Below are 13,845 nucleotides of genomic sequence, written 5' to 3'. Positions count from 1 at the left end.
TGTGTCTCCATGTAAGTAAGCTCTTAGTAAAGAACTTCATTTAATATTGTTAAGGCACAAATCCAAACTCCCTTCATTCCTAATGAAATTTCTAATTAATAAGCATTATTATTAAAGTAATGTATTTGCTAATTAACTAACCAAGAAGATACAGAAAATTTTGGATTTGTACGTCAGTATTTACTAAAGAGAAGGGAAATGCTTTAGGAGGCTGACCTCACTTATGTAAGCCCATCAGGGTACGTTGTGGAAATACCTGAAGTCTTCTATGATGTCAAGGGGCAATCATACCTGACTACTTCTCTTACTACTTTCTCTCAAGTAATTATTGCTTGGAAATTTTATTCTGTACTGTGTGAAAAATCCCACCATGCAGGGAAAAAAATAAAAGGCAACAAGCAATAAATTAATTTCCCTCCTCAATGTAACTTCTAGAGCTTGGTTAAACTAGAGCCAACATCCGTGGAAGTTTTATCACTCAAACTTATGGCAAAAAAAATAGATTACTCAGTTAAGGTTTTAGTGGAGATATATTCATTAACTACAAGTATAACAGCATATCCAAGCCAAGACTCCTGTTTCCATATTCTGTCATAAGCTGTAAGTATTGGTTGACTTATAGGTCACAATGCCTAAATGGAGGACAGTCCAAACATTTTGTACTATGAAATGCTTAGGTAGGATTATAATTCTTGTTCTAAATATTATATTTAAAATTATTTAAACATTGTTAATGTTTTTAAACAGCATCATGAATTCTCTCGTGGAATAACTAGCTGACATACATATGCATCAGTACTTCTCTTGTATTTGTATACTGTAAAGGTATTGGTATGAATTTAGGATAGCTTTGTTCCTTGCCAGCAGTGAAGTCACAGTGTATATTTGAGGCTGCCCAGAAGAAATACTGAAGAAACCCTCATGTCTTTATTTTTCTAAAGAATTAAAGGAATAATGACTTAAAAATATTTTTTAAAGTTCTATAAATTCTTTATAGTCAGTGTGTTCCCGTTATTTTATCTGTATTGCCAGTTGCTTTAGTAACGAAGAAACTAAATTGTACAAAGATAAGAATCCTGAGAAGCCTTAGAATAAATTAAAATATTTTTATGGTCATTCAAATGTCATAAATATTAAAGTTTATCTTAAGGTCTCTATAGACAAATGGTACTAGCAATGGGGATAGCATTAGAAAACTGAGAATCTGTTTTCTCCAAATGTGTTTTAGTTCTGTAAGAACAGTAGAAATTAGATCTTTAGGGAGAAAAAAAAAAAGAAAAAAGTTTGGGTGGAGAGAAATTATATATTACCCCCAGCTTTTTGATACAAATTAGAATACAGATTCCTAATATAAAATTTCAAATGTAGCCTAGGGTTTTATCAGCAAGCTGTTTTAAAATACGCATCTAATATAAGCAAACAAACATTGTTTCTGAGTCAATTTTACTACACAGGTGCTAAAATGTGATAATTAATTGCCTGTGTGAATAAGGGCAATAATGAATAAACTAGCTGCTTCCTTAATTTCTTATAAATCTATCCTGTATTATATATCCAAATTCATGTTATTTTAAATAATAGAAAGGGGGAAAACATACTAATGTTTCTAAGCTTTTGACACACTTAAATTATCAGGCTATCATTTTAATTACTTGCTGCAGCAATCCTGAATGTATTTCTTAAACTGACATGCTCTAAGAAAGTTGTCTGAAGTCTGAATTTTTGCTTTGTAATATTTTGAAATTGCTTGACAATCAGTGTAACCAGTTTAGGTTTAATCTGCATTTCTTACCGTATTTTCAACCCAGCGTGGCAGGTGCAGAACCCTGCAAATGATGTGGGTGCTCACCAAAATACAAAGGTACATGCCAAGAAAGGGATTCTCCTAGCAGGCTGCAGATATACACAGATATGGGAGGATAATGTAGGTGTTCCAGTGTTCGACTAGTTCTGGTCCAATAGTTGTAGTAAATTTCTTAAGGTTTATAAAACTTTTTACAGAGGAAAGGAGCTACTCATCATGTGGTTTTCACTCTCTCTTAATCCAGAGTTGTTATTTTCCCATTTCATTTTCATAAAAAGGAATAGACAAATATTGGAGAAGACATGTATTAAGATTCTTGGCCTTGCTGCCACGCATATACAAGTTCCACTTCTTTGTCATTCCTTTAGTTTCTGGTGCTAAATGCATTTCTAATACCATAGAAGAGCAGGAGCTCTTTTTACCAGCAGTTACTTTCATCAACAAACCCCACTAATATTGCAATTAAAATAGCACTTATTCTAGTGAACTCCCTATGATACTTGACACGATTTCACTTGCCCCTTTGTGGTATGGGACCGTTCAACTTCTGGATTTTTGCTGTAACACAACAGAGAAAATGAAGAAATGAAAGGGAGGCAGGAAGAATGGGAGGCAGCTGGGTCTTGACAATGACACAATGGAATATCCCCTAAAAATCAAACTGCTAAGGTGGGAGTGTAATATGATAGTCTCCTGTGTCTTCTCACCTTTTTTAAGGAACTTGGGCAAACAGAGAGAGGAAAGGACAGGAAAGAAGGGAGGAAAAAGGCTCCTGTCAGAAACATAAAAGATTTTGGGTTGTAAGGCAGTAAGGAGAGAAAAGACATGGGGTGATGGAATACATAAGAGAAAGAAGAAAAGGAATCGAGAAATAGAGAATGGACAGAGGAAAAGAGAGTAAATACACATGCGTTGAACTATCTGTAAGTGATATTTTCTATAGTGCTACTTTCTAGTTTCCTGGCAGATATCCTACCATTGCTGATTTTAGTAGAAAGAACTGGGAAGGCTGTTTTAAGAACTCATTTCATTTGCTGCCTACTGCGGACTCTGTAGTTAAATGTGGGATTGACTGAATGACCACCTATTTTGTTATTAGTCATGTCAGAAAGAAAATGGATTATGTTGTACGCTTGAGAGTTTTTTTAACTTCTTTTTCTTCCCATGAATAATTCTATGGACAAATTCAGCCACAAAATCCTGTTACATAAAACAGCGACTTTCAAAGATATTCAGGAAAGGGATTTCATGTTTGCAATATTATATACAGCATAGAAGTCTGCTGTCAGTTGTATGGTTGCACCTTCACTCTCCTGTTTTCTCCTACTTGTTTTCTCAAAATACATATTAGAACTTGGAAGGGAATAGGCTGTATCTTCCTATTTTCTAGCCCTGATCCTGACTGGTCTATGATATATTGTACAAATACAAAACATAACTATATTTCACAAGCGTCCCTCTCTGCCTTTTCCTGTTTTTCCCTTTCATTTGTTTTAGTCTCTGAACTGTATTATTAGTTTTATTTATCTGAGCTCTGTGATAGGACCATTTTTGTCCTTCCAATTATTTCCAGTCTCTAATGCAAACACAGCTGAAGGGGGAAAGAAGTACTTTTACGCTGATTCTGCTGTGATGCAGTTCAGTAGCATGATCCTCTGACATCAGCAGTATTGTTATTCTAATCAGTTTCATACAGCTTGCTGAACTGTGATGACAACTTTAGTGTTCTGTAACATCTAGGCGATACCTTGTTGGAAAACAGGCTGTTCTGCAGGATTTTTTTCTTCCCAAATGAATCATAGAAATTAGAGATAGAAAAGATCAAATCAGAAGTGGTAATATAATTCCCTTCTGTCAAAGTGGATAAGTTACTCAGGCAAATCTATTTGGTCTCTGAAATATTGTCATCACGGTAGAAGGGGCTGGTGTTTAAAGGGAATAGATGTCCTGACCTTGAGAACACACCAGCCCAGTGAACTGTAGAAAGAACAGTCCAGGCAGATACCAGAGCCAAAACCAGGCTTGCAGAACTTGAGACATCCACCATTATGTCTGCCTACCCTGGTTCCTAACTTCCACCTGCAAGACAGCAGGGTTTGTTGATTCACGTCAATGTCATTACAACCCTTCTTGGTATTTTATGTTATTTCTTATTTCACTGTTGGCTGGGTGGGCAAAAAAAACTAAGTTAAGAATTATTTAAACAAAATTACATCTGAACAGATTAGTTGTCATGACTTCACATTTTGGTGAAAAACACCCACAGAACTGAAAAAACAACTTTACACACTGAATGTGTGGGCACTTAACTACACAATATTCATTCTGAATATCAGGATATGCATATTGCATTTCAAACTTTTGTCAAACAAAATTGAACTGTTTATTTTATCAACATCTACTGGAGATTTCTCAATGAAGCATTTAAAAAACTGAATTCCTCAGTTTCAGGACTCCTTATTTAACAAGAGTCACTTTCAGCTATTATTTCTGTATTATAAAACTACAAAACTGTATGACAGTGCCAGTTTAATACAATCTTGTTACCAAAGTAAATATATATTATCTAGGTAGTACTATGATAAAATTTTAGAGGTTTCCATAAAAGAACAGAAGTCTTGTTCAATTTGCTGCTGCTTCTAAAGTAAAATATCTTGGGCATGAACTTACTATGTAGAGGCTCAAAGCCTCATGGCACTGCATAATGTAGCAGAAAGATGAGTGTATCTTGAGATTCACTGGTAGCTCCGACTGCTATTATTTAAAGTCCTTTTTTAAAACTGCACTCTTAAACATCCTTCAGAAAGACCCAAACCCTGACCACCTTTAGATTTTTAAGTTTAGGTCCACAAAATATTTTCAGTCAATTCCTGTCTACTCCTACATTAGGTGCCTAAATGTGCAATGGGAGTCTAGGCCTTTTCTTTACTGCTGCTTTTCTCAGGTGCTTTGTATTTCACATCAAACAAATTCATCCAGTGGAGAGCATACCCAGAAATACCTCAGTCTTGCCAGTACTGAGATATCCAATATCCCATGCACCAACTAAATCTACTGCCTAGTACAAACTAAGTATTCATATCATGTGAGAGGTCCAATACAAGAGACATTTTCAAAGCAGCCCTAACAGGTCATACAAAACTGCCAGAGGCAAGGTACATCCCCAAGTCTGTAGCACTCATCCAGCATATGGATTCAGTTCCTTTCTCTGCCTGACAGTAAAACTCACATCACTTTCCTCTCATGACTGAGACACCAAGAATAGCACTGACAAGTATTTTTAGACTGTAAGGAAAGCAGTAGCTGTCTTGCTCACACGTGTGCCATGGGACTGCAGAAAAAGATATTAGGTGATAAAGTCACAGAAAACTGTATGCCATTCAGCATATCTGCAAAACCACTTAATCACATCTACATACTGTTTGGCTACAGTCAATTTGGACCTGATAACAAAATCCTCCATTCTCATATTCTGAGTATTATATAATTCCTTACTACCATTTTCTGCCAATTACTCTTTCATGCATCTAATTTTCTTGGCCAGAAGATGGCATAGGCATTTCAAATTAAACTGTTGCTGCAGCTTCACTGGAAGTTTCGGTATGACAATTATTATAATCTAAATACAGTATAACATTTGGTTTTCAGAGTGCATCAGTATGATTTTTTATTTATGATCTGCTAAATATGTCAAACTTTCTTCAACTTGCAGCACCCTGTAATAAAGTATTACAATATGGATTATTCTGATAACACGGTTTTTAACAAATCTATTCTTCCATATCTGTCAAATATACTGTTATGTAGTTCTCCAGGCATCCAGACATGTAAGAGTCAGCACCCTGAATTTCTATCAGCTGAAGTTAAAAGTTGAGGTTACTTAGGTCATTACAGTATCTGAACTGTCTATGACACTCAGACTGTCTACCTTACTAAGACTAGAAATGAGTTTAAACCGTAAATATTTAATACTCTCTCCTCGGTGCTAACAAGTTGTCCTGGTTTAACCGCAGTCGGCAGCTAAACTCCACACAGCCACTCACTCTCCCTCGGTAGGATGGAGGAGAGAATCAGAAGGGTAAATGTGAGAAAACTCATGGGTTGAGATAAAGACAGTTTAATAGGCAAAGCAAAAGTCACACACACAAGCAAAACAAAACAAAGAATTCATTCACTACTTCCCATCGGCAGGCAGGTGTTCCGCCATCCCCAGGAAAACAGGGCTCCATCACATGTAATGGTTACTTAGGAAGACAAACACCACCACTCTGAACATATCAAACTTATTCCTTCTTCTCCCAGCTCTATGTACTGAGCATGACATCATATGGTGTAGGGTATCCCTCTGGTCAGTTGGGGTCAGCTGTCCCAGCCGTGTCCTCTCCCGGCTTCTTGTGCACCCCCAGCCTACTGGCTGGTGGGGTGGTGTGAGGAGCAGAAAAGGCCTGAATCTGTGTAAGCGCTGCTCAGCAGTAACGAAAACATCCCTGTGTTATCAACACTGTTTCCAGCACAGATCCAAACCAGCCCCATAGTAGCTACTATGAAGAAAATTAACTCTATCCCAGCCGAAACCAGCACACAAGCTACGTGCCTGGTATCATTAAAGCTATAGGCAATTGCCATATTTGTAATTACACAGCTGGTTTCATTAGTGTCCCAACTAGATGATAGAGGGTCAGAAAATCCCTTCTATTTTGTGACAGAGCTGCACATTTGAATGAGCTTTTAAGAAAATCACTAAATCATACAAGGTCTTTTTTAATCCTAAAAGTAAGGGGAAAGGTTTTCCTACATGTACTTAAAGCTAAAAGGTTCATTGTGGGCTTTAAGCCATTCAAATTACCCTGCATTACCACCTGCAGCTTCAGGGTTAATTTGCTAATGAGAAGTAAAACCCATAGGCCCATCACGCTATTCAAATTTAATGTGCACGTGGACTTCTTGATTCAGGCCAGGTTTATAAATAGTGCCTTTAGTTTAAAAATAGACTTTTCAGATCTAAGGGAGTTGATATTACGATCTGTAAAGTGAATGAAGCTCCCAGGAGTAACTGGAGCTTATGTAATATTTATTCCTACATTTTTTGCTCAGCTGTTTTGTGCTATTTTGATGCTGAGCTGCAAGGACTGTTAGTTTCTTAAACCTTTAAAATCTTCCTTCAGTGAAACTGGGACTGTCTGCACAACTGCTTGTCTGGGTAACCTTACTTGGCTTTGGGGTTTTGCCTAAGAAATAGTGGTCAATGAGCCCACTTACAGGTATTTAGTAATTGTTATTCCGTGTGACCTTTGTGGAATCCCAGACTGTACAGCAACTTTCCAATGTTAGATTGATTCTAGAGAGATTATGGACAGATCTTTTTCTTAAAACATTATGACTCATTGAGGTCCCAAGGAGAAGGGTTACTGAGCCTGTAGAGCCAAGCTCTGTCTCCAGATACATGAACAAGGATATTTTATTAAATTTGCATCAGGCACTCACAAAACCAGCTTTCTCTCCTTGATTTTGTAGTTTGTGATGTTTTAAAAGTGAAATACCGGTGCTATGGAACAACATTCAGGGCAAAAAGGTTCACGGAATGTGAAACAAATCTAGTGTTAATATTTGTCATTGAGACATAATTTTGTGTATGGAAACAGCCATAAGAAAAGCAAAGGCCTAACAAAATGCTTTTCTAAGGAAGAAGTTCAGCTCTTAGTGGCAAAACAAAGCATATAGTATTGAATACTATGCTTAGCCTTCTAATTTTGCTTTCGTCATAAACTAGCCCATTGCAGTATTTCATGTGATATCTTATGTTCTAGAATCAGAGACTTACGCCTACCATTCAGCTGTGAAGGGGAGTTACTAGTTTTCTAAACCAGGTGTTTTTGCCAGCTATCTATCAATGCTGTCACTTTTGCTAGTTGCAAATGTGCCAGTACAGTGCTGTGCTCAGTTATGAGGTACCACATTTAAGTTTTCTGCTGCAGGCATTTACTAGCACGCACCTAATCTTAGTCTTGTTTTCAGCTAGTAGCATAAAACCCCAGATTAACATTCTGAGCAAGAGCTGGATTAATGAGAAACATTTCAAAATGCTAAAAAAATTTCTGTAAACTATCCTTGAAGAAAATTAGTAGAAGTATTCGAGTCATCAGATACCAGTGCTTTAAAATATAAATAAAAACTTTGGTGCCATTAAATATATAAAAACTGTGGACATAACAATATTGGCAATATGATATTTGAATACATCACAAATGCTAGAAAACCTGATCCAAATTTATAGCAAAACATCCTGTTAATTAAGCCTAATTATGAAACAATCAGAAATGACTGTTAGCATACCTGGCAATATCTGACAGGTGATAAAAAGACAGTAGATAAGAGTGGCACGGACCTGGTAGTTAGAAATTAAGTTCAATCTTGAAACTGGTCCAACACTGTAAATGTTTACACTATCCTCTTTGCTAAAGATATACTTAATAAGTACACGTTAGAGGTCTGAGTTGATGGCCACTGAAACAAAAGCTTCATAAGTGACTTCAATGATAGCTGCATGAACTGTTTAGTTGATGAACCTAAAAGCAAAAGCATCTCCAGTTAGCATAAAGACTAAATCCTTCTTAGCTGAATTTGATGCAACCTGAAGCACTAATGCATAAACAGGAAATGTAACATTATATACTTCAAAATGTAGCACTATGATGAAAACTCGATGATGTCAGGAAAGTATTTGTTGTAAGAAGCCAATACATTATTTATATAGGAAATAATTTGAAATAGGTGAACAGAAATAGTGACCTAGCAACCAATATTAAAAGGCACAGAAATATCTTGGAAAAAAAAAGGAGGAGAAATAGTAGCCTTACCAATGTTGTCAGAAAACTGAGATGTTCTCTAAAATTAATTCAGATTTCCTTAGTACGGAAAAATTCTAGCTGGAGTCCCTAATGTTTTAAAACATTGTTATTTTGTTCCATAGATAAGCTGTTTCCCTTTTTTACAATTTTTTTTTTTTTTTTGGCCAGGCTAAAAGTTTTGGGAGAGGTAAAATGCTTCACGGTGTCAGCACTTGAGGAAAGAGCTCTGTAGACCACATCTCCCTCAATTCTAAAATTGAAGAGAGAATTTGTCCTTTTTCATCTGCTGGCAAAGTGCTCAGCCCTTCAGTCGAAGTCTATGGGAGACATTCAGCACCCCTTATACTAAGTAGCTGTAATTTCTTTTTGGTTAATATTCTGCACTTAAGTTGCTAGAAATTTCTGGAAACTTTCTAATTCTCATTGACTTCAGGACATACTTAGCACTAAACGTAGGGAATAACAACCCAAATAGTAATTTCTATATGTTATGCAGACACAAGTTGCTACTGATACAAACAACCACACCATGTAGTTCTTATCTGATGCTCTTATATTCTTTTTGGCATCATGAAAATGAATCCCATAAACATTTTTTAATAATCTGTCAGGGTAACATTTTTTACCTGCAGTTTATGTTGGAAAAGTCAAATTTTCTAGGAGAGCACTTGTTTGTTGTTTGTCGCTTTAATGCAGTTTTTTATTCAGCAGGTAGGTCTCATGTTGGTATGTATTTGCTGAGCAGAAAGGTGTCTTTTTCAGTAAGTGTGGTGAAAATGTTTAATGGAACTTTGCTTTAGACTGCATCTAACAAAATAGCCTGCTAAAGCTGGTTACCAGTAGATTTTCTTTCTTCCCACATATATCTGTAGCACATCATTTGCTTAAACTTTTTAAAGTTTATTTGACTTATGTCAAAGGCAAGAAATTCAACCACTACCTCTTCAGTTCAGCTACCTGGTGTTAATGTACACTAATGCATTCTTTAGTTACATAAAGCATATATTTTCACAGCAATGTAATCTCACTCTCAAAAGAGAATGAATGCTTTTTGTTTAAGGAAGAGATATTCAAGATTTTTATTTTGTGGCTTTTTAAAAAAATGGTTCAGTATGGAGCTTCAGGCTTTGTTTATACCATTCTGTTCAAAGCCAACTCTGAAGATAAAAACTAATTTTTCATATATCTATTTTATGGTATACATTCACCTCTACAATACCAACTGTTCCACAAACAGAAGAGTTTAATTTCACGATATGCCATAAAATATCAATATTTTCCACTAATGGTGGGTGCCTAAATCTGGGATGATATTTTTAAATTGTGTATTATATAACATATGAAGGCTCAACTTCATTTCAGATCCATCTTCAGAGCCTGAAAATATGCAACAAACATATTAAACCCAAATAAATTTTTACTTGAATTTTCTATTTTATCGTAATGACAAATTTTCTGTGCTCACAAGGAAAATGTATCTGAAGTAAACTTTGAAGATAACCCTTCCTGAAAGGCAGGTTAAATGTCCTCTCTGCAAGCAGGTATCTTGTTTCCAGGCAGTTTCTACCCATTGCCTTGGTCATCCAGCCGACATGCTAACCGTGAGCTGATAGCCTGGGACTTGGTTTCGAAGCTCAGGATCTTGTTAAAAAGACAGGCTCCCAGGATGTCCTGCTAGCCTTCAATTTCCATATGAAACAGCTTGTATTTCCAAGACTTTCAGTTTGTCACTCTACAGCAGCCGACTGAGAAGGTGAGCTGGGACAACCATGACACACCAGTTTGTGGAAGACTGAAATTTGGCCGATTCAGAGACGGAGTGCCTACTCTTCCTAGATTCAGTTGTTCCCAAAGCACAGGGTTTCTAAAACTATTCAGAGAAAAGTATACCACCTATCTTTCAGCAAAGGAAAAAACACCACACACTTTTACCTTTGTTCTTACAGCTGAATCTTTTGACTCAAGTGGGTGAATAACCATAGTATTAGCAATATGACTGGAGAGCACCACCAGAAGTTTCAGTGGATGGCAGAGAGAAGTGCGGGATGGACAGTCTCCAGCGAAGTAGAAAATTTATAAACAAATATAAATAAGGTTCTTCTAAGTATGACATTTAAATAAGTGTCCTGGTTCTTTGTCCCATCTGGAGTTTATATGGTGAAAATTCATCAAACCTGCAATATTCTGGGCAGGGAAAAAAAATCCTGCCAACAGCAACTTTTCATTTACTTTCCACTTCTTGATTCATAAGATAAACACAGAGCTCTGAGTTTCATATAGTCTCTCTATCCATTCTTGTATCACTTGTGACTATGTCAAGGGTAAATACCGAAAGCAATATTTTTTTCCCCTTGTCTTCTGCTTAAAGGAGCTCTGGTGTTTGTGCTGAAATGATCTGGAATTCTGCCAAAGCCTTCAGGATAAGCATATTTCAGTCTGGCAGTGAATTCCCGAGCAAAAGAAGAAACAACTACAGACATCATCAAGAGAGAGATATTTATAAATCCAGATACAAAATCTATGAAAAGTAGTGTTGCAATCTTGTCGCTGAGGCCATTTGTCCCAGCTGCCACTAGCATAAATATCAAATGTGGTACTTTGTGCATGTAGCAAAATTTAAACAAACAAAAAAAAAGCATCCTGAGCCATATAATTTCTATGGTTTTCGCTGTAGGTGTTTACAGGTTTAATATTTCTACCTGGTGATTTAAAGCATAAGATTAGTGAGAGAATATGCATATTAAGATATTTGAAATATATATTAAAAAAATAGTTTTGAGAATCAGCAGCTAAGGAAAATATATTGAGAGCAGAAGAAGGAGAAAAGAGAAAAGAAAAACTAATACTTGCTTTTTTATGTTTATTTTACAGGAAATGTGTTTGTTGTAAGCCTGGCAGTTGCAGACTTGGTTGTAGCAATCTACCCATATCCACTGGTCCTCACATCTGTATTTCACAATGGATGGAATCTGGGATACCTTCACTGCCAGATTAGTGGCTTCTTGATGGGCCTAAGTGTCATTGGATCCATCTTCAATATTACAGGCATCGCTATCAATCGGTACTGCTATATCTGCCACAGTCTTAAATACGACAAGCTGTACAGCGACAAGAATTCATTGTGCTATGTTGTTCTTATCTGGGTCCTAACATTTGTTGCTATTGTGCCCAACCTGTTTGTGGGATCGCTACAATATGATCCCAGGATTTACTCATGTACATTTGCACAATCTGTGAGCTCAGCATATACAATAGCAGTTGTGTTTTTCCATTTCCTGCTTCCCATAGCCATAGTTACTTTCTGTTACTTGAGGATATGGATCCTGGTTATTCAGGTAAGGCGAAGGGTTAAACCAGATAACAACCCCAGACTAAAACCACATGACTTCAGAAACTTTGTAACCATGTTTGTGGTATTTGTACTATTTGCATTCTGCTGGGCTCCTTTGAACTTTATAGGCCTTGCTGTGGCTGTCAATCCTGAAACTATAACCCCTAGGATTCCAGAGTGGTTGTTTGTATCTAGCTATTACATGGCATATTTCAACAGCTGCCTTAATGCTATCATATATGGACTCCTGAACCAGAACTTCAGAAGAGAATACAAAAGAATTATTGTCACTTTCTGTACAGCAAAAGTTTTTTTCCAGGATAGTTCTAATGATGTGGGAGACAGGATGAAAAGTAAACCTTCTCCATTGATTACAAACAACAATCAAGTGAAGGTGGACTCTGTCTGAAAATGGGAATCTTACTGTCACTCAAGAGCATCCAAATAAAGTATCTGTTTTGTTAGACCTACTGTTAAATATTATAGTGAAAAATCTCTTCTACACTGAAAGCACTTTGATCAAATTCCTTGCATGGTATTTGGGAACTCCAGTTACTTGACATACAGATCCTGTTATACAATGGTATATCTCTCATATAACAACACGATTATATCCTTGAGGGAATTACAAAATTATGCATGGATACTTTTTTTCATTAAATGCAGATAAACAACTAGAAACAGATTGAAACAGAAGTATCCACATTGCCTGGCCCAATAAAAGAAATCACAAAACTATTCCTACTACTTTCTGCCTGCTGCTTCTGGCCAGGTTATGGTCCTGATTCTAAAACCTCTGAGAACTTCTTTTAGAAAATTAAATCAGACCATTATGAAATATATTAGGAAACGTGAAGTGAGAAATCAAGGTAACTGAAAATTCGTTAGTATTTTTGATACGTACCTCTACATATATTGTTTTGCTCCTAACATGGATATGATTATTCATTTTTTTTGAGATTAAACCTCACCAGCCCTCCTAGGAATGGTATTCTCAATTGACTTCACAATTTTAAAATAGCTTTTCAGAGGAGAAATATTATCGTCAAAGCTGCGAGGGCAGGAGGGTAAACAACAAGGAAAGAAAAGAGCCATGTTTCATCAGCACAAGCCTTTTGGGCACTAAAAAAAGGTGTAGAAGGGGTGGGAAGAGAAGTATAGACCACCATTCTTTCTGAAGAGACAATAGTTCACGAAAGCGGGAAGAGCCCCAGAGGAATTTCTGGGGAAACACCTCCTAGAAACATAAGTAAGGAAGGACCATTATTTGTCACTTGTGTACAGTACAGAAGATCTAAACCTCTGTGAGAAGACGATTAATGTATTTAAGAGGGACAGTGGGTGGGGATGACAGTTTTGCCTGGTTAGTGCAATCTTAACCTCACAAACCCCTGGGAAATAAGAAATATTTACAGGATGAGAATTTAACATCTTTCTCAACTTGATCTCCTGAGAATAGCCTGAGACTATAGGTTATTTTGTAATCTGTCACAGATACGCTTTTCAAAATAATAAACAGGTGTTTACCACAATGATGAACACAGTGTAATAACCTAGAACAATTAGACACCTTTAAATAGAAAAGAGAAGACACTACTTCTGACCCTGGTACAAGGAGGAACATATGACTCTCAGGACAGGACCTGCTGTGTGGACTTTCCACTGTCAGCAGGCACCTCTTCAGTGAGGGGAAGCATACTGTAGTGTTCAAGTACACTTGAGCTTTTCCAAACCAATTCCAATCATTTCAACTGGACTAAGAGTTTCTGAATAGCCATCAGACTTCTGTTAATCTATATTAAAATGTGGACTTTACCCAAACAGTTCGTTTAAATTATTACTTGCTGTACTGGAGATTTTCT

At 36.6% G+C, this 13,845-nt stretch overlaps 1 protein-coding gene across 1 annotated transcript; it reads left to right on the top strand.

Annotated features, from left to right (window-relative positions):
• Positions 1-11,528: 11,528 nt before the first annotated feature.
• On the top strand, positions 11,529-12,838 carry LOC142056480 (melatonin receptor type 1A). The gene has a single exon (XM_075091328.1). It carries the CDS (start codon positions 11,658-11,660, stop codon positions 12,390-12,392), a length of 735 nt encoding a protein of 244 aa, XP_074947429.1. The 5' UTR covers positions 11,529-11,657; the 3' UTR covers positions 12,393-12,838.
• The last annotated feature ends 1,007 nt before the right edge of the window (positions 12,839-13,845 follow it).

This window comes from Phalacrocorax aristotelis, chromosome 4, assembly GCF_949628215.1.
Source record: "Phalacrocorax aristotelis chromosome 4, bGulAri2.1, whole genome shotgun sequence".
NCBI classification, from domain to species: Eukaryota; Metazoa; Chordata; class Aves; order Suliformes; family Phalacrocoracidae; genus Phalacrocorax; species Phalacrocorax aristotelis.
Note: the sequence above shows the minus strand (reverse complement) of the source record. Positions and strands in the feature narration are given on the sequence as shown.